This window comes from Myodes glareolus, chromosome 2 (assembly GCF_982192425.1).
Source record: "Myodes glareolus chromosome 2, mMyoGla1.1, whole genome shotgun sequence".
Lineage (NCBI taxonomy): Eukaryota > Metazoa > Chordata > Mammalia > Rodentia > Cricetidae > Myodes > Myodes glareolus.
The window spans coordinates 68324542-68349678 of NC_142027.1; the positions used below are offsets into that span (position 1 = coordinate 68324542).

Genomic DNA, 25137 nt, shown 5'->3' on the forward strand with positions numbered 1-25137 from the left:
TCTGGCTACTCTGAACTTATAATGATTACTTCAAAACAAAATATATAAGCATATGATGGCACAATTATATGGCATATTAAATAATACTTGTAAAGGAATCTTTAATATAAATCAATATAATTATATATTCATTTCTAACAACTAAATACCTATCACAAAGTGTACAAAGTAGATTCAGTTATTTAAAAAATTATTAGAGGCTAAAGATATGGTTCAGCCGTTAAGAGCACTTGTTGCTCTTCCCAAATCAGGTGATGCACACCCACATGTAACTTCAGTTCAAGGGTCTCCAATGCCTGACTTCCATCAGCAACTGTACTTACATGCACACAACCCTACATATAAATTAAAAATAAAAATAATTTATTAAAAAAATTATTAAAGAACATTAAGTTTCTTGTAGGTTCCACTCTCAATAATATGTATTTTCGAATACATGCTTGCATATTAACTGTTAAACATATAAGTTATACTCAAACAACTAAAGATTAATTTTTGCTTTTCAAAATACAGAATAAAAAATTGAAAGTTGAGAACCAGGCAGTGGTGGCACACGCCTTTAATCTTCGCATTTGGGAGGCAGAGGCAAGAGGATCTCTCTGAATTCGAGGCCAGCTTGGTCTACAAGAGCGAGTTCCAGGACAGGCTCCAAAGCTACAGAAAAACCTTGTCCCAAAAAACAACAAACAAACAGTTGACTAATTTGGCAAAGTTATTTTCTTTTAATTCCTTCTATTTTTATTGTGGAAAACGTTAAAATAGAAAAAATTCTCTTGTTCCAAACCTTCCCGCCACCAAGCATTAGTTTATTGCTAACCCTGCTTTATCTCTTTAAAAAATTTTTATTGATTCTTTGGGAAAAATCACTCATACACCCTAATCACTCTCATTTTCCAATCCTTCCATTTCCTCCCCACATTGTGTCTGCCCCCAAAATAAAATAATAATAATAATAAAGATAAAAGATATTTTTTTTAAAGTCCAATTTGTGATCCATACACTTACTGGCACACGCTCAAACCCTCACTGGCCTGTCCCTCTAGCAGAACTGAGTTGTTCCCCTCCTGCACCCTCACCAGAAGCCATCAAATGTGGTGAGCCACCCTCAGCATCCTTACCACACTTCCTCAGAGTTCTTTTCGATGGGTTCCTGTTGTTTAGGCTGTTACCCTTTTTTTTTTGCAGTGAGGGGGAACTGAGAGGCAAGGGTTATCACACAAGCCTTTCATGTCCCTCTCTCTCAACTTTTGAGTCTGCAACTGGAGATACCATTGCAGATGTAGTTCCTGAAAAAGTCTTTTTATTATGTGAAAAAAACTTAAGTTTCTTTTTTTTTTTTTTGAACAAAGGTTTATTCTAAGATGCTGGTATAGCTGCTAAAGTTAATTTATAATATATATGGTGAATTATTGTTCTCAATCTATTTTAGAAAGAAATGATTATAGGTAAACAGCGGTCAGATTAACAGAATTAACTATTAACACCTACAGCAGTCAATTTAGCGCCGCCTTTGGGAATTTACAAATAAAGTTCTTGGATGATGAGATGAATAATTTGGAGGAAAACTGGGCAATGGTGGCGCATGTCTTTAATCTCAGTTCTTGGGAGGCAGAGGCATGCAGTGTCTGTGATTTTGAGGCTAGCCTGGTTTACACATCTAGCCATGGCTATATAATGAGACTCTGCCTCTAACTAAACAAATATATCTGCAGGTAATTTTCTTTGCAGAATAGCAGTCTGCACATAGTAAAAGATTCTCCTTTACAACATGAGTTTGCTTCCTGTTATACTTAGATGTGCTTTAGTTCAAACTGAGAATCTTCTAGTAAATAGAGCTGCCTCACAACAGTGTAAGTTATCTTGTGGTGCAGTGTGCTCTTTCACTGAACAAATTCAAGCTGGAGTCAGTTATCCATCAGACTGCTACTAGGGAGGGGAAACAATCTGATGCCGTATTTCATCTTTGGCAATTCTAAACTTTAGATATAACTTAAACTATTTAAAAAACTGAGATCACTTTTAAACAACTTAGTATTTAAAGATCAATTATCAGCTATTTTAGGAAATAATTTTTTATAAGTTATTAAGTTTTCAGAACAAAACTCTGAATGCAAATAAAAATCACGAAGTGGTACTGGTGTATTTCTTTCAGGTTTTAAGTCTATGCTGAACGCATTACATTATGAATCCATAAATAACTGCATTTTAAAACTTACCAGAATTCTGCTGGATTCCCCACCGTACTCTCATCCTGAATTGCCGGGTACCATTTTGCTGAAGTCTTCTATTTAGTCTTGGAAAATTTTGCTTCTTTCCTTCTTTTCTATTCAGTTTAATGATATCATCTACAAAAGAGGTAATGCCACAATTATTTTCATTTTAACACAATGAATAAATTGCTCAGTCTCATTTTATAGTAAATATATTCTCCTATATCCTCAACTTAGTCCCCATTATTATTATCTTAGCTTTTTCAGACAGCCTTAGTGTGTACTCAAGGCTGGTTTTGAACTTACTGTATAGTTTAGGCTACCTAGATTCCAATCCTCTTCCCTCATCCTAAGCTTCAATCAGCCATTTTACCTGATGAAATGCTTGAGGAAAGTTTCTTTAGTAAAAGTTCCAATCAATAGACAAAAGCAGATCTACCAACTAATGAGTTCTGCCAGGGGGACAGGACAGCAGGTAGATTCGGCTCAGCAGTAGTGTTTGCCTAGAACATATAAGGCCTTGTACTACAAGGCCTACAACTACAGTACTACAAACATCAGCAAAATATATACTCTTGTTGTTGGGCATGGTGGCACATGCCTGTAATCCCAGCGAAACGAAGCAGAGGTAGGAGGATCAGGAGGAGTTCAAGGGCCAGCTTTGACTACATATTGAGTTTGAGGCAAGTTTGGGCTCTCAGAAAGACCCAACCAACCAACTCAAAAATAGTAATAAAGACCTCAAAAGACATTTCTAAACTCACCCGAATTCAAAAAACACTTATTGGGTGTACACTTTATGCAATTAATTCACATGTTAAGTCCTTTAAGATAATAAAGGGAACAAAAGTGTAAGATAGTCTTCATTCTCAATAGTTTCAATTATTTATGGAAACAGGCATACAAATAGCAAGCAAAATTAACAAATATCATCATAAAGATATAGTACTCGGTTCTGTTCTTCTCTAGCAAAGTCATTAATAATTACTTCTTTCTATTCTGACCTAATTCTGTAGGCTTCATTATTCTAAACACATTATCAAACTACCTCAGAATAATTCATAAACATCACACTTTGTTAATACCACAGTGAACAATGTAAAGATGAGAAAACTAAATGTATTTCAAATTCTTACTCATTAAGTGTCAAAGGTTATCAGAAGACAATAATATACTCATTCAAAAAAATATCTGGTGCCAGGGAGATGGCTCCACAAGTAAAGGTTACCTCCAAGCCTCCCGGCCTGATGGCTCAAGTTTATTACCATGGTCAAAGGAGAGAACTGATCCTCACAAGCTGTTCTCTGACTCCCACACCCATACTGTGTTGTGCAATCCCAGACCCAAAAAATATAAGTGTTTAAAAAAAAGAAAAAAAAATCCTATCCAAACCAGCAGGGTGTAGTGGCACACACTTGTAATCCTGGCACTTGACAGAGTGAGGCAGGAGGAATGCTGTAACTCCTAGGTCAGTCTTGGCTACGTAATGTCACTCTATCTCAAGAAAGACAGAGAGGATGAAGAAGGGAAGGAAAGGGAAGGAAGGAAAAATCCTCTAGTACCTAAATCAAACCCTAATTGTGATGACGGACAATGCAAGTAACTAAAGAAACTGCACTGTCAGCAACTTCCTACTAAAGCTAAAGGTTAGTTCCAATTGTTTTTCCAAATAATTTTAACCATAAAGATGTCAATATAATTACTTTTTCCTAAATCAGAGAAAGAAATACAAAACATGATAACGATCATTTCTTTTTAAAAAAAATATTTTTAATGGTTTATTTAACTTTATTTTATGTGCATCGGTGTGAAGGTGTCAGATTCCCTGCAACAGGATCTTCAGACAGCTGTGAGCTGCCATGTGGGTGCTGGGAATTGAACCCAGGTCCTCTGGAAGAGCAGTCAGTGCTCTTAACCACTGAGCCATCTCTCCAGAACCCGGGATCATTTCTTATATGATTTACATTACTTCTCTCATACGTTGTTCTCTGGCCTAAACACACACAGCAACATGCACAAACAAATACATGTAATTTAAAGTACTTTAAAGTACATTATTTCTCTTCTTGAGATCAATCTCTCGCTGCAAAATAGCTTGTTAAATTTAAAAACACAAGGGCTGGAGGTGTAGCTCAGCGGTAGAATGTTCCACTGTAAGCATTCCTAAGACCCTACGTTTGCTCTTCAACATCAATAAGATAAAAGACAATAAAAGCCATTTGTGTTAGTCACATTCCTTCATTGAAGAAAAATAACCAAAAGGAAAAAGAAAACAGGAAGGTGAGTTATTTTTTCGGGGGAGGGGAGAGATCATAATTTCAGAGGTTCCATTCAATCTGTGGTCATTTGGCCCCTTTGTTTTTAGGTCTGTAGTGACACAGAACATCATGATGGAAGGGCATGGAGGGAAAGCTGACTGCCCCTGACATCCAGGAAAGGAGAAGAGGGCACTGCCCTTCATAGGCACACCTTTAGTAACCTGCTCCCCCATCTCAGCTCTGCCTCTCCTAAATAACATACTCAGTTACGAACTTATCAAAGTCAAAACCAGAGTAGCCATTGGTTTCATGACTTAATCACTTCTCAGTAGCCCCACCAGCTGGGGAACTAAGGCTTCAACATAGAAGTCTTTTGAGAGACACTAAATTGTTAACACTATGTTTAAATCAAAAGGTTTCATAAATATCAAATCTATGAACTTATAATTCTCATTGAGAAGAAAACAGGAAACATTGTTTTCCCTTAATAGTTTACTATTTATTTTCCAATAGACATCTACAACCTCAAAGGTTTGAGAATATACCCAAACAATGAACCCAGTCAGAGGATTAAGGCAAAGAAGGTGTTGACTTTGACTACTAGGGTAATTGTGTCGTTTTTGAGACAAGGTCCCACTATATATCCCTGGCTGGCTTTGAACTCATAGACCAGGCTGGCTTGGAACTCAGAGCTCTATCTCCCTCTATCTCCAAATGCTGGCATTAAAGGCATGTGCCATACACATTGCAAAACATACCAGGGTAATTTTTACAAAGAGAATATATGACATAAATATAGCTGAAATTAATTTGAGACAAGGTCTTGCTTGTGGCCCAGGCCAGCCGCAAACTCATGATCCTCTTGCCTCATTCCCCAGAGTGCTGGATGATGGATTACTGGTGTACAGCACAATTCTTGCCGTAACTAAAAATTAAAAATAGAAAACCACTTCATTATCTAAGTCCTCAGACAAAATGTTTTAATATGAAAAGAGAAAATGCCTCTCCTACCCAACGAGTACACAGGGTAGGTACAAGAAGAAAAAAGAGGCACTACAACGAACTACTTTATAAAGTTTCTTCTTGGGCTAGAGAATGGATCAACAGTTAAGAGCACTTGCTGCTCTTTCCCGGTAACCAGATAGCAGCTTGTAACCGGCTACAACTCAAGTTCCAGGGGATCAGACACCCTCTTCTGGTTTCCACAGGCACCAGGCACTCACATAGTATACAGACATTTGTAGGCAAAATATTCATACACATAATTGTACGTGTGTGTGTCTGAGATAATTATAGTGCATTCAATTATTCTCACAACAATCCTATGAAAAAAAGGGCTATAATATTAATTTTTAAATTAAGAAGCTGAGCCAATGTCAGTTACTAGTTAACTTGGTAGATACTCTATAAATTCTCTTATCAGTCCAGGAGAGCCACAAAAAAGGAAAAAAAAAAAGGAAGGAAGGAGGGATGGAGGGAGGGAGAAAAAGAGGGAGGAAAAAAAATAAAACCAGACTTTTTTCGGGGGGGTGGGGGCAAGGACGTGAGTCTCACTATGTATCCATGACTGGCCTAGACTATACAGACTAGGCTGGCCTCAAACTCTGAGATCTGTCTACCGCCACTTCTCTGCTGGTATTAAAGGTGTGCTTCATCACACCCAGGTGCAGATTCTAAATTTTTGTAGACCTGGTAAGACAGCATCTCTAAGATTCTCACTAAAAGCAAAGCACCTGGAGGATGGATGGACTCTCCTGAGAAAAAGACGGATTGGTCAGCTCTCCACACACTCTTTTCCTACTTTGAAAAGAACCAGCCCTCTTTAATTGATGTCCTTATTATCAAAAAAAACAACAACAACAACAACAAAAAAAAAAACACCACACACACAAATGGTGCTAGAAGGGTGGCACAGTCAGTAAAATGCTTACCCAACAAGCATGAGGACCTGAGTTCAGATCCTCAGCTCTCCTATACAAAGCTGGGCTCTGTGCACAAGTCTGTAATCCCTGCAATGGGGAGGCAGACACAGGACCCTGATACACGCTGTCCACGCAGGTTAGACAGGTGGATGAGCTTCAGGCTCAGTTAGAGACCCTGCCTCATAAAGGTAGAGACTGAAGACGACACCAGATGCCAACTTCTGGCATCCACATGCCTAGTACCTGCACATACATACACATACTAAAAACACAAGACGGCTCATGGAGCAAAAGCATGACGACCTGGAGTTTAATCTCTGGAATCAAAGGCAGGAGAGAACCAACTGTGGTGATATTTGTGTTTTAACAAATAAAGCTTGCCTGAAGATCAGAGCGCAGAGCTAAACTACTTGAAGCCAGGCAGTGGTGGCACACACCTTCAATCCCAAGACTCAGGAGACAGAAGAAGACGGATTTCTGTTAGTTCAAGGCCACCCTGGGCTACATGAAATTAATCCTGTCTAAAACAGAAACAGAGCTCACAAAAAGGTGATCCCAGCAGTTGGGATCCCATGTCTATAATCCAAGCACTAGGGAGACAGGTATGATATGGCTGGGCGGAGAGAGGAATATAAGGTGGTAAGGGACGGGAGCTCAGTGCAATCTGAAGCAGTCTGTCTGAGGAGCAGTCTGAGAAAGGATCACCCTTTGGTCTGAGCACTGGTAGAGGTGAGAACTCTAGTGGTTAGACACGCTGCCTCTCTGATCCTTTAGTTTTCATCCCTGTATCTGACTTTGGGTTTTTATTAAGAACAATTAGAATACAGGCTGCAATCAACTCTCTCTAGGGAATCACTATCACCTTTGTAGACTTTCATTTTTAACTCCATGTATGAGATGGTTTATGCATATGAGCACAGTGTCTATGGATGCCAAAAGAGGAAATGGGATCCCTGGAACTGAGTTACAGAAGTTGGGAGTCAAGTAGGCAAAAGTGGGTGCTAGGAACCAAACTCTGGGTCACTGTAAGAACAGAATATGCTGCTAACCACTGAGCAATCTCTCTAGCCCCCACCATCACCTTTTTAGACAAAAAGCACTAACAAGTAATTTGTCCTTAGTCACATGATTAGAAGTGTCAGGAGCAGGGTCCCCCTGAAATAGTATGGCTCTAGATTACCTTTCAATAAGAGCACAACACTTGTGAGGTTGTCAGGAAATTAAATGTGTATTATTTAGCCCACTGCCTAGCAGCTTGTAAGCATCCAGCATTTGTTATACAGATTCACGCCTTTCACTCAAAAGCTGTCCCCACTTTCTTAGGAGTTCATTACGGATCAGCACTGTCATCAGAATAGATGCCAAACATATGCCTGTTAATCTCCTAATTCAAACATAAGGTTCTGACTTGAGGCAACCCTAGACACCAAGAAAGAGTTCTCAGCTGCTGATCAAAAACTTTCCAAATTAACAGAAGAGGTAAGCCGAATGTAAAGAAATAGCAAGTAAAAGAATGTTTCCAGGCCCAGTATTACCCTAAATACCATCCTCAGAAAATGTCACACCTGAATTCAGTAGTCAGGTATTTTATTTTTTTAAATATATCAAAAAGGGGTGGTGGTGGGGAGAAAAGACCCAGGAAAAGAAAAAGCAGGCAGCGTTGACTTTATCCATTGCCATAATATGATTCTACAAAATGGAATTACTTTGGGACCAAACGGAAGGCTTCGTAGCGTTGAATCTAAATTTTACGAAATTTAGATCTTATTTTTACGAACTTTAATTGAATCTTATTTTTACGAAAATAAAAAACTATCATCATGCTTTTTTTTTTTTAACGTATAACGTAATCAACGGCATCCTTTTTATGTGTGCTGGACCCCTGGTTCTAACAGTCGTTTTAGCAATCTGCGTACATCTCTGCCTCCCCGCCCTCAACTGGCTAACTTTGAGACCCGTCTAGGGAACGTGCTTCAGTAAACACCTAATCAAACACAGCAATACGGTCCTTGCTCAACGAAGCTCACAGCGCCCGTTCCGGGACCGCGTCCACACCCCCCGGCATTTCCAGGGGGGCGCCGGTTGAAAATCGTCCATGCCAGGCGTACGTCTAGGCACAGACATACCAGGCAAACCCTTCCTGTAGCCGCTGACTTTAGCCGGTCGCAGCCCTAACCGGCTTTTAAGACCCTTCAAAAGGAAAAGGCCGGTGGGGTGCGCACACGCCTAAGGGAAACCGTGGCCCGAGAGCGCTCGTACCGCGTGGGAAAAAGACAGCACCCGCCGTCCCTACGGGCCGCGCGGCCCGACCAGTCCTCACCATGGCCCCTCCCTACCCCTCGGGTGTTGGGCACGCCGGGGTCTCTCCCGCCCCACCTCGGGGGTCCCCGCCGGTACCGCCCACGCGCGACCAAACCCGCCCGGCAACCGCGACCAACCGCCCCTTCCCCCACTGAGACTCCCGCCCCCTCCCCCACCGCGAAGCGGCCGCCCCGGCCCCTCACCCAGAGACATGTCGATTTTGTCGAGGTTCTCATTGCTGCGGGCTTTCGGCGGCGGCGGCTGGGTCGCCGTGGCTCCCAACAACCGGGTGCCGAACCGGTTCATGACTGGAGCTGCGGCGTCGGAGCAGTCAGCCGGGAAGGCCAGAGTCGCAGGCCCGCCGCCTCCCACTCACGCACGCAGACTAGCTGCAGCGCGGAGCGCGCACGCGCGCTGGCTGCGTCCTCACCCGCCCACCCTCGGCGGCGGGAGGGGAGGGGGGCTACCGAGACGAACCGAGGGCCAGAGCGGCCCACGCGGAACTGGCCCTTAGCGGCCCTTGCCGGCCGGGGGCTCCGTTCCAGAGCCGCAGCCTCTGGCGCCGTGCGGAGCCACTGTCCTAGCGCCTGGACGTTCCGCACCAGTGGCAGCGGCTGGACCCGAGCGCCTCCGGAACCCAGCCTGAAACACCAGCCCGAGTCCCGCCTGCTGCGAAAAGACTCGGCACGCCCCTCTGCACTGCAGTCTCGGGAGGCTGGACAAACCCCCCGGAGTTCCTTCGCCCTTTGCAAAAGCTGCAGTGACAATGTTGTGTCACCTTAACAATTAAAGTAAATGCTAATGTATCTGCACCATCTCTCAGTCGGTACTCTAAATATTTGGCACGGTCCTAGCTACCTTAGAAAGATCTCATCTTCCCTTGGAAGGGTAAGTGCTTCTGTTTATTTAGTTGCATTTTTCTGTCGTTTAATTGAGTTGCGAGAGGAATATATATTTTCCCCTAATCGTCTATATTAGAAGATATTTTAATATATGATGTTTGCATTCCTGGTTAATAACTCGTTTTCCATTTACCAAACGTTATAGTCTACCTTTTTTTACCTCTTTTTTCACACAGCACATTTGCGTAGAAGCGTGCATGTTAGTCACCGCCCCCCCACCTCAACAGCTCAAAACAATCTCAGACATAGCGTCAGATGTACTGTCCTTGTAAAAATCTCTGCCACCATTTTCTCCACTTCCTAAAATTTCTTTAGTAGAGACCTGAGCCAGAGATTTGTGCTAACCCAAAGTATCTAAAAACCACAGTAGCCTGTGTTTAATTTAGTAACGTCACAATGCCATGTGGTTTGCGAATTCAACAGCCATGACACGTTTTACTATTTTTTGCTTGGGACTCCCATAACTTAAAATATCTCTTATCATGCACAATTGCATTTATAAGTATTGTATTTTCTAACTTTTTCTGTTTTACTTTACCAACTGAAACCTAGTTATATCACAACTGCCTTTTCTAGTAAAGATTGTGACAGTTATTGATTTATCTTCAAAATAAAACTACATGTTAACGCTTCCTATATTTGAAGTATGGTTAAAACCAAAAGCCATCCCAAGTTATGATTCCAGCCAGAAGCAAAGAACCATAACATTGTGTGTGTGTGTGTGTGTGTGTGTGTGTGTGTGAGAGAGAGAGAGAGAGAGAGAGAGAGAGAGAGAGAGAGAGAGAGAGAGCCACAGTAGTCTTATCTCGAGGAAACATAAAATTTTCTTATAAGACTTTAAGAGAAACAATTCCTTATTCTCAGAAGTCATGCTGGGCCAGGTGTGTCCAAGGCCTTTAATCCCAGCACTCTGGAGGCTGAGACTAGCAAATTTCTGTGAGTTGGAAGCCTGCCAGATCTAGTTAGTGAGTTCCAGGACAATCAGAGCTATGTAAAAAAAAAGGCCCTAGCTCAAAACAACAACAAAAGTCAAGTTAGTTTTCTTTACTGTGGGAAAAATATAACTGTATATACTCAGTTAACATAGTGTACGCTTATTAAGGTGTATTAGAAACTAATGGTGAAAGGTTTGAACTCCGCAAGATCCAACAGTAGAATCTGGTATGTTGAGTAGAATTGCCTGATGCTTTTGGCACAGGTTCTTGAGTTTGCTATTCTGCTCTCCAACCCCGACTTCCTTTGATCTGCTAGCAGCTAGGGAAGCTAGATTGCAAAGAAGAATGTGGATGGGTTGAGGCGTGGTGGTGCACGCCTTTGATCTTAGGACTCAAGAGGCAGAGACAGGTGGATCTCTGTGAATTCCAGGCTAATCAGGGCAGCCGAGTGAGACTGTCTCAAAACAACAAAACAAAAACCAACCGACCAAAGAAAAGTTACCAAGGTTCCTGATTTATTGAATAGTACATTTCCCTTTCCTTTCAGTCAGCTTCAAATCAAGAAAGTACTTATGCGTTTATAAGTTGTCTTAAGATTCTTTACAGTTTTGAGTTGGCTGCTGGTGGTGTACGCCTTGAATCCCAGCACTTGGGAGGCAAAGGCAGGTGCAGTTCTGAGTTCCAGGCCAGCCTGGTCTACAGAGTGAGTTTTAGAACAGCCAGGGCTACACAGAGAAACCCTATTTCGAGAAAGAAAAGAAAAAACAATTCTTTACAGTTCTGAGATTTTTCTAAGCACAAGACATTTCTTTCTGCGTTAGCCCTCTGTTATTAGTTATAATTCTGCACCCTCTGCTCATTTGTAGGAGTAAACTACAGAGAGTATCGATTGTGTCCTTTTTTTTTTTTAACAGCAATATCTCATATGTGGCCCTGATTGACCTGGAACGCCCTATGTCTGGTCTCTTACAGAGATCTACCTGCCTCTGCCTTCTTAGGGCCAAGCGTTCACTTACATACCTACCCTGAAAATTCTGTGTACTTTTTATATTGTATGTTTGTGTGTGTGTGTGTATGTGTGTGTGTGTGCACATGTGACATGGCGCATGTGTCAAGTTGAAGGACAATTTGTGGGAGTCTGTTCTCTCTTTTACCATGTAGGGATCTAACTCAAATTGTCAGGCTTGGCAGCAAGCAACCTTAGCCACTGAACCATCTATCTGACCAGCCCATCCTGTTTCTCATCTTATGTGAGAAAGCGACTGCATTTAGATTTTGGTAGCATGCATTTAATATAATAAACTGGGTATGCTTATATTTTGGATTTTTTAAATATTAGATATTTATAGGTCAGATAACAAATATATATTTATATATATAAAGTTTTTATATACAATATATAAAAACTTTCCTACACTAATATGCTAAGAATTACCTTTTGTCCTAGTCTCTCACAACTGAGGCCTGACTCCAAGTCTTTCGTTATTTAGACTGTCCCTCGGTGTCTCATCAATCATGGCCTCTTGTTTTGTTTGGAATTTCAAGCTTCCCCAAGGACTAAAGTCTCAGAGATTCACAGTCTCCAGATTTTAAAAAATACAAGAATGAAACATTGTGGGAATATTATGTCAGTAGACAGGTCACACACAAAACAGAACAAAAATGCCAGTTAATTATAAATCTACTATCTGTGTCTGTAGACTTGCTCGTTCTGGACATTTCATATAAATGGGATCATATAATATATGATCTTTTATTTCCAGCTTCTTTCACTGAACAAGGTTTTCTACGTTTGTTTATTTTTTTAACAATGAGTCCAAGCCTCACTCCTTTTAATGCTTGAATAGTATTCCTTTCCGTACTTCCAATAGACAGTTGAACCATTTTCACTTTCTGGTTATTATAAGTAGCATGCTATGAACATTCATATATGAGGTTTGTGTGGGCATAAGTTCTCATTTCTTAGTCATATGCTAGGTATAGATTGCTAGATCATATGATAACACTTCAAGTCTTTTTTTCCTTTGGTTTTTCAAGACAGGATTTCTCCGTGTAGCCCTGGCTGTCCTGGAACTCATTCTGTAGACCACGCTGGCCCCGAGCTCACTGAGATTCGCCTGCCTTTGCCTTGTAAGTGCTGGGACTAAAGGCATGCACCACCACTGCCTTGTGCACTTCAGCTTTCTAAGGAGCTGGCAGATTGCTTTTCATAGCACTTATGTTATAAACACTCGAAACAACAGTGTATGAGGGCACCAGTGTTTCCACACGCTGCACATACTCATTAATATTTGCTACTATTTTTGTGAAGAAATTTGACTTTATACTTGTGTATCAAAGTTTAAATATGAAATTGTGATCAGAGAAGTGTTCTGCCAATACCAACATTACCATAAAGACTAGATTTAGAAGTAATCAATGCAAATCAATAAGATGGTATCGTCAAACTGATCTTTAAACTGACTTTGGAGTTACAGATCTGAATTTGATTCCCATAAGCTCTGTTACTTAAGGTAAATATTTAAACTCTCTGAATCTCCATTCTACCTCCCTCGTGTCATAGTAATAAATTGTGCTGAAGGGTTGGTGGTGGCGCACACCTTTAATCCCAGCACTCAGGAGGCAGAGGCAGGTGGATCTCTGTGAATCTGAGGTCAGTCTGGTCTACAGAGTGAGTTTCAGGACAGCCGGAGCTGTTACACAGAGAAAAACCTATCTCCAAAAACTTAAAAAAAAAAAAACCAAAGAAAATAAATTGTATTTCCAGGATTATAGTCACAACTTTACATTCTGAATTTTACATTATTTTGAGAGTTCATATTGAAAAGAAATAATAAAAAGTTATCGATATAGTATTAGATATTGATGTCTTAGTTCTGGCTATGTGATAGTTAATACTAATTTTCAATTTGGCAGGATCCAGAACCTCCTAGGCACGTCTATGAGGAAGTTTCTCAACTGAGTTAATTGAGATAAGAAGCCAAACTAAATGTGGGAGGCACCACTCTATGAGCTAGCTGAGCTTGCTGATTATGGCTGTGACCAGCGTGTCATTGCTCCTGGCTCAGTGCCTCCCCTGTCACTACTGCACACACAGATACACACGCACACACGCACACATGCACACTTGTAAGCACTCAAGCACACACAGCTGACAGAGTTTCTTGGCCAGGTGCAAAAGCTGGAGTTAAAAGGTCAACTGTGCATTTTCTTGGAGCACAAGCGTTAGCTATTCAGTTAATCATACAGTCACTGTGTCCCAGGTGTTGTAATAGGCTCAGGAGAGAAACCATAAACAATTTGAATGTAGCTCTTACCTTCACACAACCTGCAGAGCAAGAGGTTTTGAATACGTGTGAATGAGGCACTGTTGTGGATGTACCATCTAACTTGGCCTGGAGTGGAACAGTTCCGAATCCAAGTCAAAAGAAATAGAATTGAAGGAGCCACGCTTTGTAGAGGCTTGATTTCATACAGTGTGGGTGGGACAATGCCTACTATGGCCAGAGAAAACAGAGGGCCAATTAAATGTGGATTTCAGATAAGCAACGACATATGTCACATGTTTTGGACAAACAGCAATTTTTACCATTCATAGCTGGTGTAGTATTTAAGATTATATATTGTACATTGTATATATACAATTTTATATATATATATATATATATATATATATATATATAGTGTGTGTGTGTGTGTGTTTAGTGTGTAGGGTATAAGTGTGTGTGCATACATATATGGGTAGGGTTTGAGTGCCAGACATTGTAATAGGCTCAGAAGATAAACAGTAAATGATATGAATGTCTCTCTTCCTTTTGTTCAGCTTGCAGAGCAAACCATATTTTCTGAGCACCCAGTGGGTTTCTACAATCCCTTGTGTGCATACGTGCACAGGTGCTCTGGTGTCCAGAAATCAGCCTCTGGTGTGCTTCCTCAGGAGCTGTCCAACTTGGTTTTATTGTTGTTTAATTTGAGAATTTCATACCTAAGTACACCACGTCTGTATCATTCCCACCCCGCCCTCTTCCTGTTTGAGTCAGAGACTCTAACTGGGACTCTGGACGCATCAATTATGCAAGGCTGGCTGGCCAGAAGCCCAGGAATGCCCCTGCTTTCCAGTGCTAGGATGCCCGACTCTTTAGGGGAGCACAGGAGATGGAACTCCAGTCCTCTTGCTTGTACTGCTCTGTTTGCCAGCTGAGCTTGGAGTTTTGTTTTGTTTTGTTTTGAGACAGGGAGGGTCTCACTGTGTAGCTCAGCTCACAATCCTCACAAATTTCTCACACTTTCCCCCTTCACTTTGTTTTCTTTAGTGCACTTTTTAGGTTTCCTTTTCCCTCGATTTTGTTGAGATATAACTGATAGCCAGGAAAAGACATTCCCATAGAGTTTATAGAGGTGCACAGAACAGATACCTGTGAAAATATCACCATATAATGATAAATATATCAATAATAAATATATCAATCACTCGTAAAGGCTATCTTTTGCTCTTTTGTATTCTTCCCTTCACCTGCTACCTAAGGGGTCACTAATGTGGCTTTAGTCATTGTTGATAAGTTCACAGTTTTTAGCCTTTTATACAAGTGAGCTCATACTGTATTTTAAAAAAAAAAACTTGAAAAAAATTTTACTTAGTATAATTGTTTCCAACCTGTATGTCTTTTAACTTGTTGTCCATATTGCACCAGGGACTCTAGTACCATGCTTTAATTAGTAGCTCAACTGAATGTCCTTACCTTGCTCTTAACTTCAGAGGGAAAACATTCCAATTTGGGGGGGGGGACTTCTCTTCTCTCTCTCTCTCTCTCTCTCTTTTACATTTTTATGTATTTTAATGCCTATGTATTGAGGTCAGAGAGCTGTTTGTAGTAGTTGGTTCTCTTTCCACCATGGGGTCCTGGAGATCAAACCTAGGTCTGGCTTGGTGGCAAGCACCTTTATTTGCTGAGTCATCTCACTGTCCCAAGTATTCCTTAACTCGGGCAGATTTTTTTTAAAGATGCTTTTTGTTATGTACCACATTTTTAAAAGATGTTCTTTATTAGGATGAACAAGCTCCCCCATCTGTGCCTAGTTTGTTGAGTTTTAATTTTGAATGTTGAACTCTATTTAATACTTTTTGCTATATCAAGTGAGATAATCAAACAGTTATTTTAAAATATATTAACATGGTAGATAGCCGGACGGTGGTGATGCACCCCTTTAATCCCAGCACTCTGGAGGCAGAGGCAGGCGGGAGGCCAGCCTGGGCTACAAGAGCTAGTTCCAGCACAGGCACCAAAACTACAGAGAAATGCTGTCTTGAAACAAAACAAAACAAAACAACCCCCCCCAAAAAAACCCACGTGGTAGATGGATTTGTATTTCTTTTTTATTTTTTAATTATATTAAAAATAAATTCTTTTAAATTTATTTTTTAATTATTTTTTTTTAATTAGGTGGAGTTTTTCATCAGGACCCCTGGCTCCCCAAATAACCACACAGAGACTTATTATTAATTGTAAATGCTCAGCTGATAGCTTCGGTTTGTTACTGACTAGCTCTTTCAGCTTAAATTAACCCATATTTCTTATCTATGCTCTATCATGTGGTGGTCCCTTCTTTCAGCACGACATGTTCATCTCCTGCTTCCTTTACATCTGGCTGGTGACTCCGCCCTCTTTCTTCCCAGCATTCTCAGTCTGACTTTCCTGCCTAATCACTTTCTGCCTAGCTATTGGCCAGTTGGCTCTTTATTAAACCAATGAGAGCAAACCATCTTCACAGTGTACAAAGGATTATTTCACAGCATCTATGTGTAAGCAGACGTCTTCTGTCCCAGTGGCTTGGTCACAGATAGCTGACTCAGAGGCTGAGTATGAATTATAAATTTTCAGCTGATAGCCCAGGCTTGTTACTACCTAACTCTTACATTTTAATTGACCCATATTCCTTATTTATCCTCTGCCACCTTTATTAGTATGGCACATTCATCTCCTGCATCTGGCGGGTGACTCCTGACTCTGCCCTTCTTCCTCCCATCATTCTTAGTTTGGTCACCCTGTCTATACTTCCTGCCTGGCTACTGGCCAATCAGCCTTTTTTTGAGACTAATTCGAGTGACAGATCTTTACAGTGTACAAGAGGATTATTCCACAGCAAGTGTGTGTGTGTGTGTGTGTCTGTCTGTCTGTCTGTCTGTCTGTCTGTCTGTGTATGTAAATGTAGTGCCTGCAGAGGTCACAAGAGGAAGTTGAGTGATCGCTGGGCTGGAATTTCAGGTAGTTGTGAATCATCTGACATGGGTGATGGGAACCAAACTCAGTGAAGCTCAACTCAAGACACCAAATTTTCAGCACAAAGGAGCTTTGTTTGCCCCAAAGGGACAAAGAATAGGGAGTAAGAGTCAAAGAAAGGAGATAGAGGACGAGGGAGAAGAAGGGAACAAGGAAAAGAGTGAGGGATATTTGTTCCAGATTGGGGACAAAGAACTGTCTCTGGATAGAGGAAACAGATGTGGCCCATAGGCAAATGGCAATTTATAAAGGTATAAGGGGAAACCCCATGTTAGGATGATATTCATTTTAACTGGACCTGTTAATTAGTGCAGCCAAGAGGGATTTTGATTGCTGGATTTTAATACTCTTTTAGCTGAACCTTGGTAGACATCCTTGGGAGAAGGAGTGGCCAAATAAGAAAACAGACCTTGGTGGCTAGCTTTAGGAATGTAATCTAATGTTTTTAGCAACGCAGAGGGGATGGGGGTAAAAGGGCAAGTCCTGCCAGACACACAGTCCCTTCCCTCAGGTCCTCTGGAAGAGCAGTATGTGCTCTTAACCTCTGAACCGTCTCTCCAGCCCTGAATCTAACCATTTTGTATTATCTTTAAAAAAATATGTTATTGTATTTAATTTGAAATACTTTGTCAAGTGTTTTTTTTTTAATTTTTATTTATTTATTTTGAGGCAGGACCTTACTCTGTAGCTCGGCTCACAATCCTCCCACTTCAGCATCTGACTGATGGAATTACAGGCATCTGATAGCACACCTGGCTGGGATTTTGTCTTTTCTTGAACAGGATCTCATATCGAGCACTAGGGCAGCCTTGAACTCTGTATGTAGTTAAGGATGCAGTTGAGCTTGTGATCCTCGACCTCTCGAATGCTGAGATTTACAGATATACTCCACTGTCTCATTGTGGTGCTGGGGGTTGAGCCTTGGAAGCTATTGTTGTTTCCAACAAAATTTCAGTCTGGTCTACAGAGCTAGTGCCGAGACAGCCAGAGCTGTTACAGCCAAATTCTGGGGTGAAAGTCTGCTATCTCAGAGAGGCAGAGAAAGCACCCAGTTGATCTTCCTCCTCAGCTGACATACCAGAAACCTCTTTCTCCTACACTGTTTCAAACTAGACCCTCATTATCCTTCCCTTCTACTTTCTCTGCCTCTCTCTGTCCGTGCTCCTAATTCCCCTTTACTCTCTATGGTTTTTTTTTAGTAATCCTACGTTCACTTCCTGCTGACTGGTTGCTGGCTCTGCCTCTGTAGACCAGGGTGGTCTCGAACTCACAGAGATCCGCCTGCCTCTGCCTCCCATACTGTGATTAAAGGCGTGTACCACCACTGCCAGGCTACTGGCTCCACCTCTTAACCTGTGGTTGACTTTATTTAACCCTGTTTACAGTAGTTAATCAGAAAGCTTTTGTTTTAAAGGGGGTGTGCTAGGGCGGAGCCTCACCACAACCAGAAACAGGTTTTTCTAGTAAATAACAATCTGTGTGTTACAGTGTGATCAAATATCCTGCAACAGCCTACCAAATGAGCTACATCCCCAGCCCAAATTAGAGAATCCTTAGAAGCTGTGTTATTTTTTTAACCGTCCTTAGTTTTAATGGAGTTGTCCTTGCTCTCTTCTCTACCCTCTTATGTTATATCCAGCCCTTCACAAAAAAAATACTGATTCTTACCTTAATATTGTTGTAATCTTAGTGTAATCTTAACCTCCTTATTCTTCTTCCCTCTGTTCTTGCTTCGGTCTGGGCTTGTAAATTAGCAACCAAAGGACCCCCTTCAGCCGAGAGAAAAGCTTTCCTTGATCTGAACATTGTTCTGCCTATATTTAGAAATGTAGTTAACTATACCTTAAAGGGGAGATCCTATCTTGTTTTGGAAAAATAAACAAAACTCTAGTACCTGGCAGCCAGAGGTCCCAATGTATTTGTCAACATTTAGTTACAGCTAAGGTGAGACTCCCTTCTTGGAAAAAAGCTGAAGAAACATCCCAGTTCGGATTTCTGCCTTTCTCTTGCAACTGGCTCATTTCACTCTGTGCCAGCACCTACTGGGACTTCTAACCCCCTATATATACTTTCCTTTTACCTCTAATGTGGTACCACTCCACCCCCTTCCACATCATCAGACTTGGCCTTGTAAGCAGATTTGACTAGATTTCCTCATTTGTACATACTAGATAAAACTCACTGTTTTACGGTTAAGATTCCTGCTCCTCAAAGTGTCATTTCATAACCTGTTCTGCTTGCATGAGAATGCTCACATCTCCACAATATTCTGTCTCATTCCCGTCTTGACTTTAAATCATCTTTTATGATACATTTTACTTACTGTGTGTGTCTGTGTGTGTCTGTACACGAACGCTTATGTGGAGGACAGAGGATAATTTTCAGGAGTTGGTTCTCTCCTTCCAATATGGGGGGGGGGGGGTTTGTCTAAGCCTGGAACTCTAGTAGTGAGGGTTGGTAGCAAGCATCTTTACTTACTGAACCATCTTGCCTTCCCCCAATTTTGATTACTATGAAGCAGTAGTTTCCAAAACATATCTTCTTAGATATGTTTCAGGTATCTTATGTGACAGATATCTTCTTATCTGGCTCACGCATATACATTTAAAAATGTTTAAAAACAAGCAGAAACATGTAGCCTGACATCACTCCTGCTGAAGACTTTCCCACAAAATCTAGCCTTTGTACTGTTCCTTTGCGTTTCAGTTTGTGATCGCTTAATTTAAAGGCTTGGGTCCCAATAGGTGTGAAATCACGATGGGCTGAAGTGTAGGTGTTAAATCACTATTGGTGATGGACTGAAATGAAGTTTATTGAATTTTGATTATATCAGCTTCCTTGTCTATCTTAACCGACGATAGAGTCATATTTCCAGGATAAAGTGTGACTGGAGTGCACCCTCAGATTCCTGACGGTGGTTAGCTAGAGTTTTCAACCTGGTACTCAGCCTGTTTAAACACAGCCTAGCACGCGGCTAGAGTCTGTGCGCCCGGGTTAGCTCAGCCTGGGATTGGGTAGGGCAGTGCATGCCGGGAGTGGCCAATCTTCGAATGGCTTGTTGGGAATTGTAGTTCTAGGGGCCGGAAGTGGGGGTGGCAAGGGTAGAAAGGCAGCTGAGGCAGCAGTCCTTGGCGCTGACGCCGCCAGGGTGTAGAGCATGGTTCCGAGCCCACCAACCGTGGTGCCGTCCCTGTCCTGAGAGTGCTCTGAGCGCCCTGGTGACCGAAGCGACCGGGAGCCTCTCTTCAGCCCGGAGACGGCCTTGCAGTCCCGGATGCGTCCAGAGGGCGCGCGAATGGATCTTGGCGGCGGCAGGGAGTGCCTGCCGGAGGAGAGCAGGTGGGCTGGGAGCGGCTGGCAGTCGGGGCTGCTGGGTGCGCGCGAGCATCGGGAGACTTGGCAGGGCTGGGATGACACGCAGTGCGGGGCGCGGCAGACCTGAGAACGACCTCTGCGAGTGACTTGTTTGAGAAGAATTTCTAAGAGGAGGGACTGGCGGGCATGTGTAAGGACGAGGGAGGAGAGTTTAGGGACGAGTGAGCGAGGATGGGTATGATTCGTTCAGGGCCAGGAATAGAAGACAGTGAAGCCAAGATCCAAGACTGCTGGAGGAGAGGGTGGTATTCAGAGTCTGGGAGAAAGGACTGAGGTGCTGTAGTAAGATTTTATGGGCCAGACTCTATAGATAAGAGCAGGGAATTAGGTTGGTGCCCTGCCTTAAAACTTGTGGTGACAATCAAGACTGATATTATGAGGGTAATGTAAGAATTTCTGGGAGTTAAGGTCTTAGGTTATAATTGACCCATCAGGGTTAAGAAGGGACAACTGTGGGTTAGGAGGAGAGGAGGGCCTGTGTGTGCAAAGCCACGGATTGAACTGGGTGTGGGCTTGTTGAAGGGATAGAAATTGTGTTTGTGTCCTTTGTCAGCGAGATCCCCGCTGCCCTGAAAGGACCTCTGTCATTTACTTTTCATCTTCAGCCCCTTTGCTTCTTCCACACAATGCAAGTTCAAGTTTATGTGGAATTATCAGAAAGTCTTAGCTTCTAGAAATAGGGGCATTTAAGATTTTATTTTCTTTTTTAATTTAAACATTTATATATTTGTGTGTGTGTGTGTGTGTGTGTACATGTGGAGGTTAGAGGACATCTTGGAGTGGAGGTTAGAGGACATCTTGGAGGAGGTGGTTCTCTCCATCCACCATGTAGATGCTGAGACTAGAGTCAGGTTGTCAGGCTTGATGGCAAACAACTTTACACAGAGAGCTGTTTCACCAGCCCAGATTAGGATTTAAAAGCTACTTCAGCTCTATGATCATTTGGACTTTGTAGAGATGTGCCTCCTATTGAGGATTTGCTTTATTAACATCTGGTCTTAGGTTTGGGAGTGTAATTCATGGTAGAGCACTTGACAAGCATGCAGGCGGCCCTGGGTTCCATCCCCTGCATCACGAGAATAACAGAAGCAAGTCTTCTTAAGAGGATGCAGGAGCAGATACACAACAGAAATAATGGCAGAAGGGAGTCTTTCTTGACACTTGGAAATAGGTTCAGATATAGTGATGATCTCCAGAGCAGATGAAGGCCAAAGACTAGAAGCAAAATAATTTACCTCAAAATATTCTCCGGGTAGAATTGAAAACTGCTTGAGTGAAGATACCCCTGCTAGGGTGTACTTTCTTGAGTACAAAGTGGTTGAACTGGGGTTTTTGCCTGAGGTCTATGAATGATCTATACTAAATGAAACTGATTTTACTTCCCGTTTCAGCATTTTAGTTTCTGCTTTTGTGTATTTGGCTATGTATTCTTCCTCCAGATGTTTGTGAAGTGTTTTATGTAAAAGATACCTTGTAGCTGCTAAGCAAGCCTTAGGGTTATTTTGATTTTCCTGTGCTATTTCATGTGGAGCAGGCTGGGTCAGCTGTGTTAAGTTTGTTTTTTCTTTCCCATTTAGCTGGAGCTGCATTAGCTAGGTAGTTATTCATTACTTATTTGTTCTATGCCAGGCACGGTCTTGATAGCATTGCGGATGTTAATGTATTTAATGTCCTGACAGTTGGGTGAGGTACCTGCTGTAACATTATCACTTCCCAGAGGAGGAAGCAGGCACAGTGACAGACAGGATTTGTAACTTGCTGTGTTATGCATGGATCTCTGGTGGACCTGAGACTCACACCCAGTTACTTTTACTATCTCTACTCTGCTGCTACCCAACATGATAACGTGACAAATGTACACAGTAATGTTAATTTTTGCCACCCTGTGCCTGTCGTTTCGGTGGGCGGGACAACTCTTTTGCAGGTATATTTTTTCTGTCAATTACTTTTCTAACTTCTTAACTAGAATACTTTAAACAATTTCAGCAGTGGGAATCCCCCCACCCCACGCCCCACAGTCACTCACTCAAACTGTCCTTGTAAGGCCACTCTCTCTCGGTGGCTGATTAGTTCAGAATGTGTTTTCAGTGAAGCTTCATGGTACTGATGGCCCCCTTAGTTTCAGATAGACACTGGTACATACATGCCTCGTGTGAGAATTGAGGCATTGTGACTGAGCCCCTGCAAACATAACCTTTTCATGGTCGCTACAACACACAGTTCAGAAAGTCATCTCGACGAGACAGCAGCGCTGTTTAAGCATGAAGGATATACAGTTTCCCAGTGAAAGCACTCGATAGTGAAATGTGCATAATTTAAACCCACCGAAAACTTCTTTTGTTTTTATCTCAGCTAATAGCATTTTCTACTCAGTCAGCCAAGCCAGCGCCTCACAATGAAATTTCAGATTTCTCTTTTCATTTCTCATATCCAAAGCTTCAGCAGAATCCTAGCTTGTGCTTGACTTGGTCATCTTACTAAGCCCTGCCTGCGTGAGGCAATGCTCTTCCCTGCTGGAAAATCATAAGAATTCAGTAAAATAACGAGTGTGGTACATACCAGAGTACAGAGGGTTGTGCTCCTCGTCCAGCCTCCAGTTTCCATGTACTAGGTGTGTTGTCCACAGTTATTACCCGCAGCAGTGCAACTTTTTCTCCCTATTTCCATGGCTCCCCTACCTAGGTTGAGCACATGGGAGATTGGGGTGTTGACCTAGCTCTTAACTTCACCCTAGAAGTGCACTTACGTAATAGATCCTCTACTGTTTTCCATGTACGTTAACTACCTCATAGCAGATACTACTGTACTTAAAAATGGTCTTTATCTTCCCCTAAAGTTTCTTTAAGTGCCAGTTGTTTGGGAGTTGTCTTTGAAGCTATGAGCTAAAACCACAGTCCTTCCATCATTGAGCTGTGCAGTCTGCTCTGCCCGGTGCTCACTTTACTGTCCAGTGGCCCACACTGGAGCAGAACTAGATAGTAAGGTGTACTTTAGTGACTCTGAACACACAGTGCACCTAACCTTCCCTTTCTTTGTCCTCAGCCCTAGCATTTTCAATGTAGTCAACTAAGCCAGAACCTCCCAGTAAAATTGGATACTTCCCTCTTCCCCATGTCCCTTATCTAAGCAGGCACCAGTTTCTGTAAAGTCTTCAAGTCTTTCCTGGTATTTCCTTAAATTTCTTTTTTTTCCTTCCAGATAAAGGTTTATAGTTTCTTTAAAAAATAAAACAAACAAACAAAAAAACAAATCCAGATCATAGTATTGCTTTTAGGTGCAGCCAAACCTTGGTGCTGAAAGTCCGCTTTCTGCTCCTGTCTCTAAGCTGGGTCTGGTTTGTCGCCTTTCTTCTCGAGGAGACTTTCTACAGGGAAACCTTAGCCGTTCCAAACCTGGCAGTCTCAAGAGCAATAGCAGAAAAGATGCAATCCGGAAGCTCCAGCAAAAGCAGGCGTTCAGGGGCTGACTGGCCAGTGTCTGACATTCAGCATGTCGAGCACTGCTCACTTGGGCCTGGACTGCGTTGGCCTTGTGACCAAAATAAGTGGTCAAGGTGGTTCCTTTCTGGAAAGTGGTTCTGTTTTCAACAGGTCGTGGATTCCAGGCAGGCGCAGGTCACATGGCCATTCACAGTCATAATCTCACAGTGGAGTTATTCTTACAACTACTTAACTCATTTGCCTCTCTAAACGTAGTAGGTCTCCATACTGTCACTTACTTAATGTTTCAGAAACAAAGTCCCTTCAGCGTTTGCTCAGGGATGGTCAGTGATTTCTTTCCCCTTGTAGTTTGAATATGCAGTGGAATTTCTTCAGCCATAGTGAAAGCTGAAGTTACATTGTTTGTAGGAAAATGGATGCTACTGAGGATAATCATATGAAGTCCGTCTCATAAGGGTAGCTGTCCCATTGCCTCTTCCTTTCCTCTCCTTATCCTTTACAGATACATAAGGTCATAGATGAACTGACGACATGAAAATAGAAGTGAAACTGTCTGGGGAACAGAGGGGACAATGCGAGGGATGAAGGGGAATGTAACGGGGTTTGAGGGTAGTGTGCTCATAGTACATTATATACCTGCATGAAAATCAAATTGTAATATATAGAATTCAGCAATTAAAGGGAATAGAGAAAATAGAATATAGTCCAAACTCCTTACACTAGTATTCAGTTTGAGTTTTATTCCCCCTGAAGCTCCCAGTCACAGTTCATGACACTCAGTCCCCAGACTTTCCCGCCCAGCCTTCTCGCTCCTGCTTCTGTGCCCGAAGAGCGTAATCACCCTTCAGTGATGCTCTGTCGAAGGCATTCCTGACCCGACTGTCCCTCTCCACCTCTCCAGCACAACCTTCTCTTTCTCTCCATTCATTCGCATTTCTCATCACTTTTGCCCTCCATGCTTTTCCTTTTCACCCTGACAATGCCAAGGATTGACGGTGCGTAAGGTGACCACGTGAGTTTTGGGCATTCTTCACTCTGTAGTTCAGTTGTTTGTATCATACATCCCACTCCTGCCCTCCCCCGACTCCCACGCCCTCCCCCACTCCCCTGCCTGCAGATTGCCCCCCCCCCCCCCGTGCAGCCTTTAGGAACGTGCTTCAAAATTATCAGTTCTTCTCTGAGATAGAGGTTTTGCTCTTTCTCTTCTTCCTCATCTTTGCCACCGTTCTATTTTAGTTATCTTAATTATTTTGGTTTTATTAGACAGTGTTTCTAGTTGAGTTTTTTTTTTTCACTCTTGGGGGCCCACCACCCAGCTACCAAATAAATACACAGAGACTTATTCTTCCTTATAAATGCCCGGCCTTAGCTTGGCTTGTTTCTAGCCAGCTTTTCTTAAATTATTCCATCTGCCTTTTGCCTCTGGGCTTTTCCCTTTCTCTATTCTATTTACCTTTCTTTCCTCCCTACTCGGTGGCTGGTTGTGTGACTGGGTGGCTGACCCTGGTGTCCTCCT

General features: G+C 42.2%; 2 protein-coding genes across 6 annotated transcripts in view; one reads left to right on the top strand and one right to left on the bottom strand.

Moving 5' to 3' along the window:
* Positions 1-9076, bottom strand: part of Fyttd1 (forty-two-three domain containing 1) — a 33491-nt gene extending 24415 nt beyond the window's left edge. Inside the window, exons 1-2 of the mRNA XM_048454065.3 lie at positions 8895-9076; positions 2217-2345 (exon numbers count right to left, since the gene is read on the bottom strand). Of these exons, the coding sequence (XP_048310022.2) occupies positions 2217-2345; positions 8895-8997 (232 nt within the window). The 5' untranslated portion in view covers positions 8998-9076. The remainder of the gene's footprint in view (positions 1-2216; positions 2346-8894) is intronic.
* A 90-nt stretch (positions 9077-9166) lies between these two features.
* Positions 9167-25137, top strand: part of Rubcn (rubicon autophagy regulator) — a 57588-nt gene continuing 41617 nt past the window's right edge. For 4 of the 5 annotated variants that reach the window (XM_085685467.2, XM_048454061.3, XM_085685468.2 and 1 more), the window contains exon 1: positions 19889-20145. In XM_085685467.2, the coding sequence (XP_085541593.2) occupies positions 20081-20145 (65 nt within the window). In that variant the 5' untranslated portion in view covers positions 19889-20080. Of the gene's footprint in view, positions 9580-19888; positions 20146-25137 lie in introns of those variants that run through there. The other variant, XM_085685470.2, reaches the window with a different exon arrangement.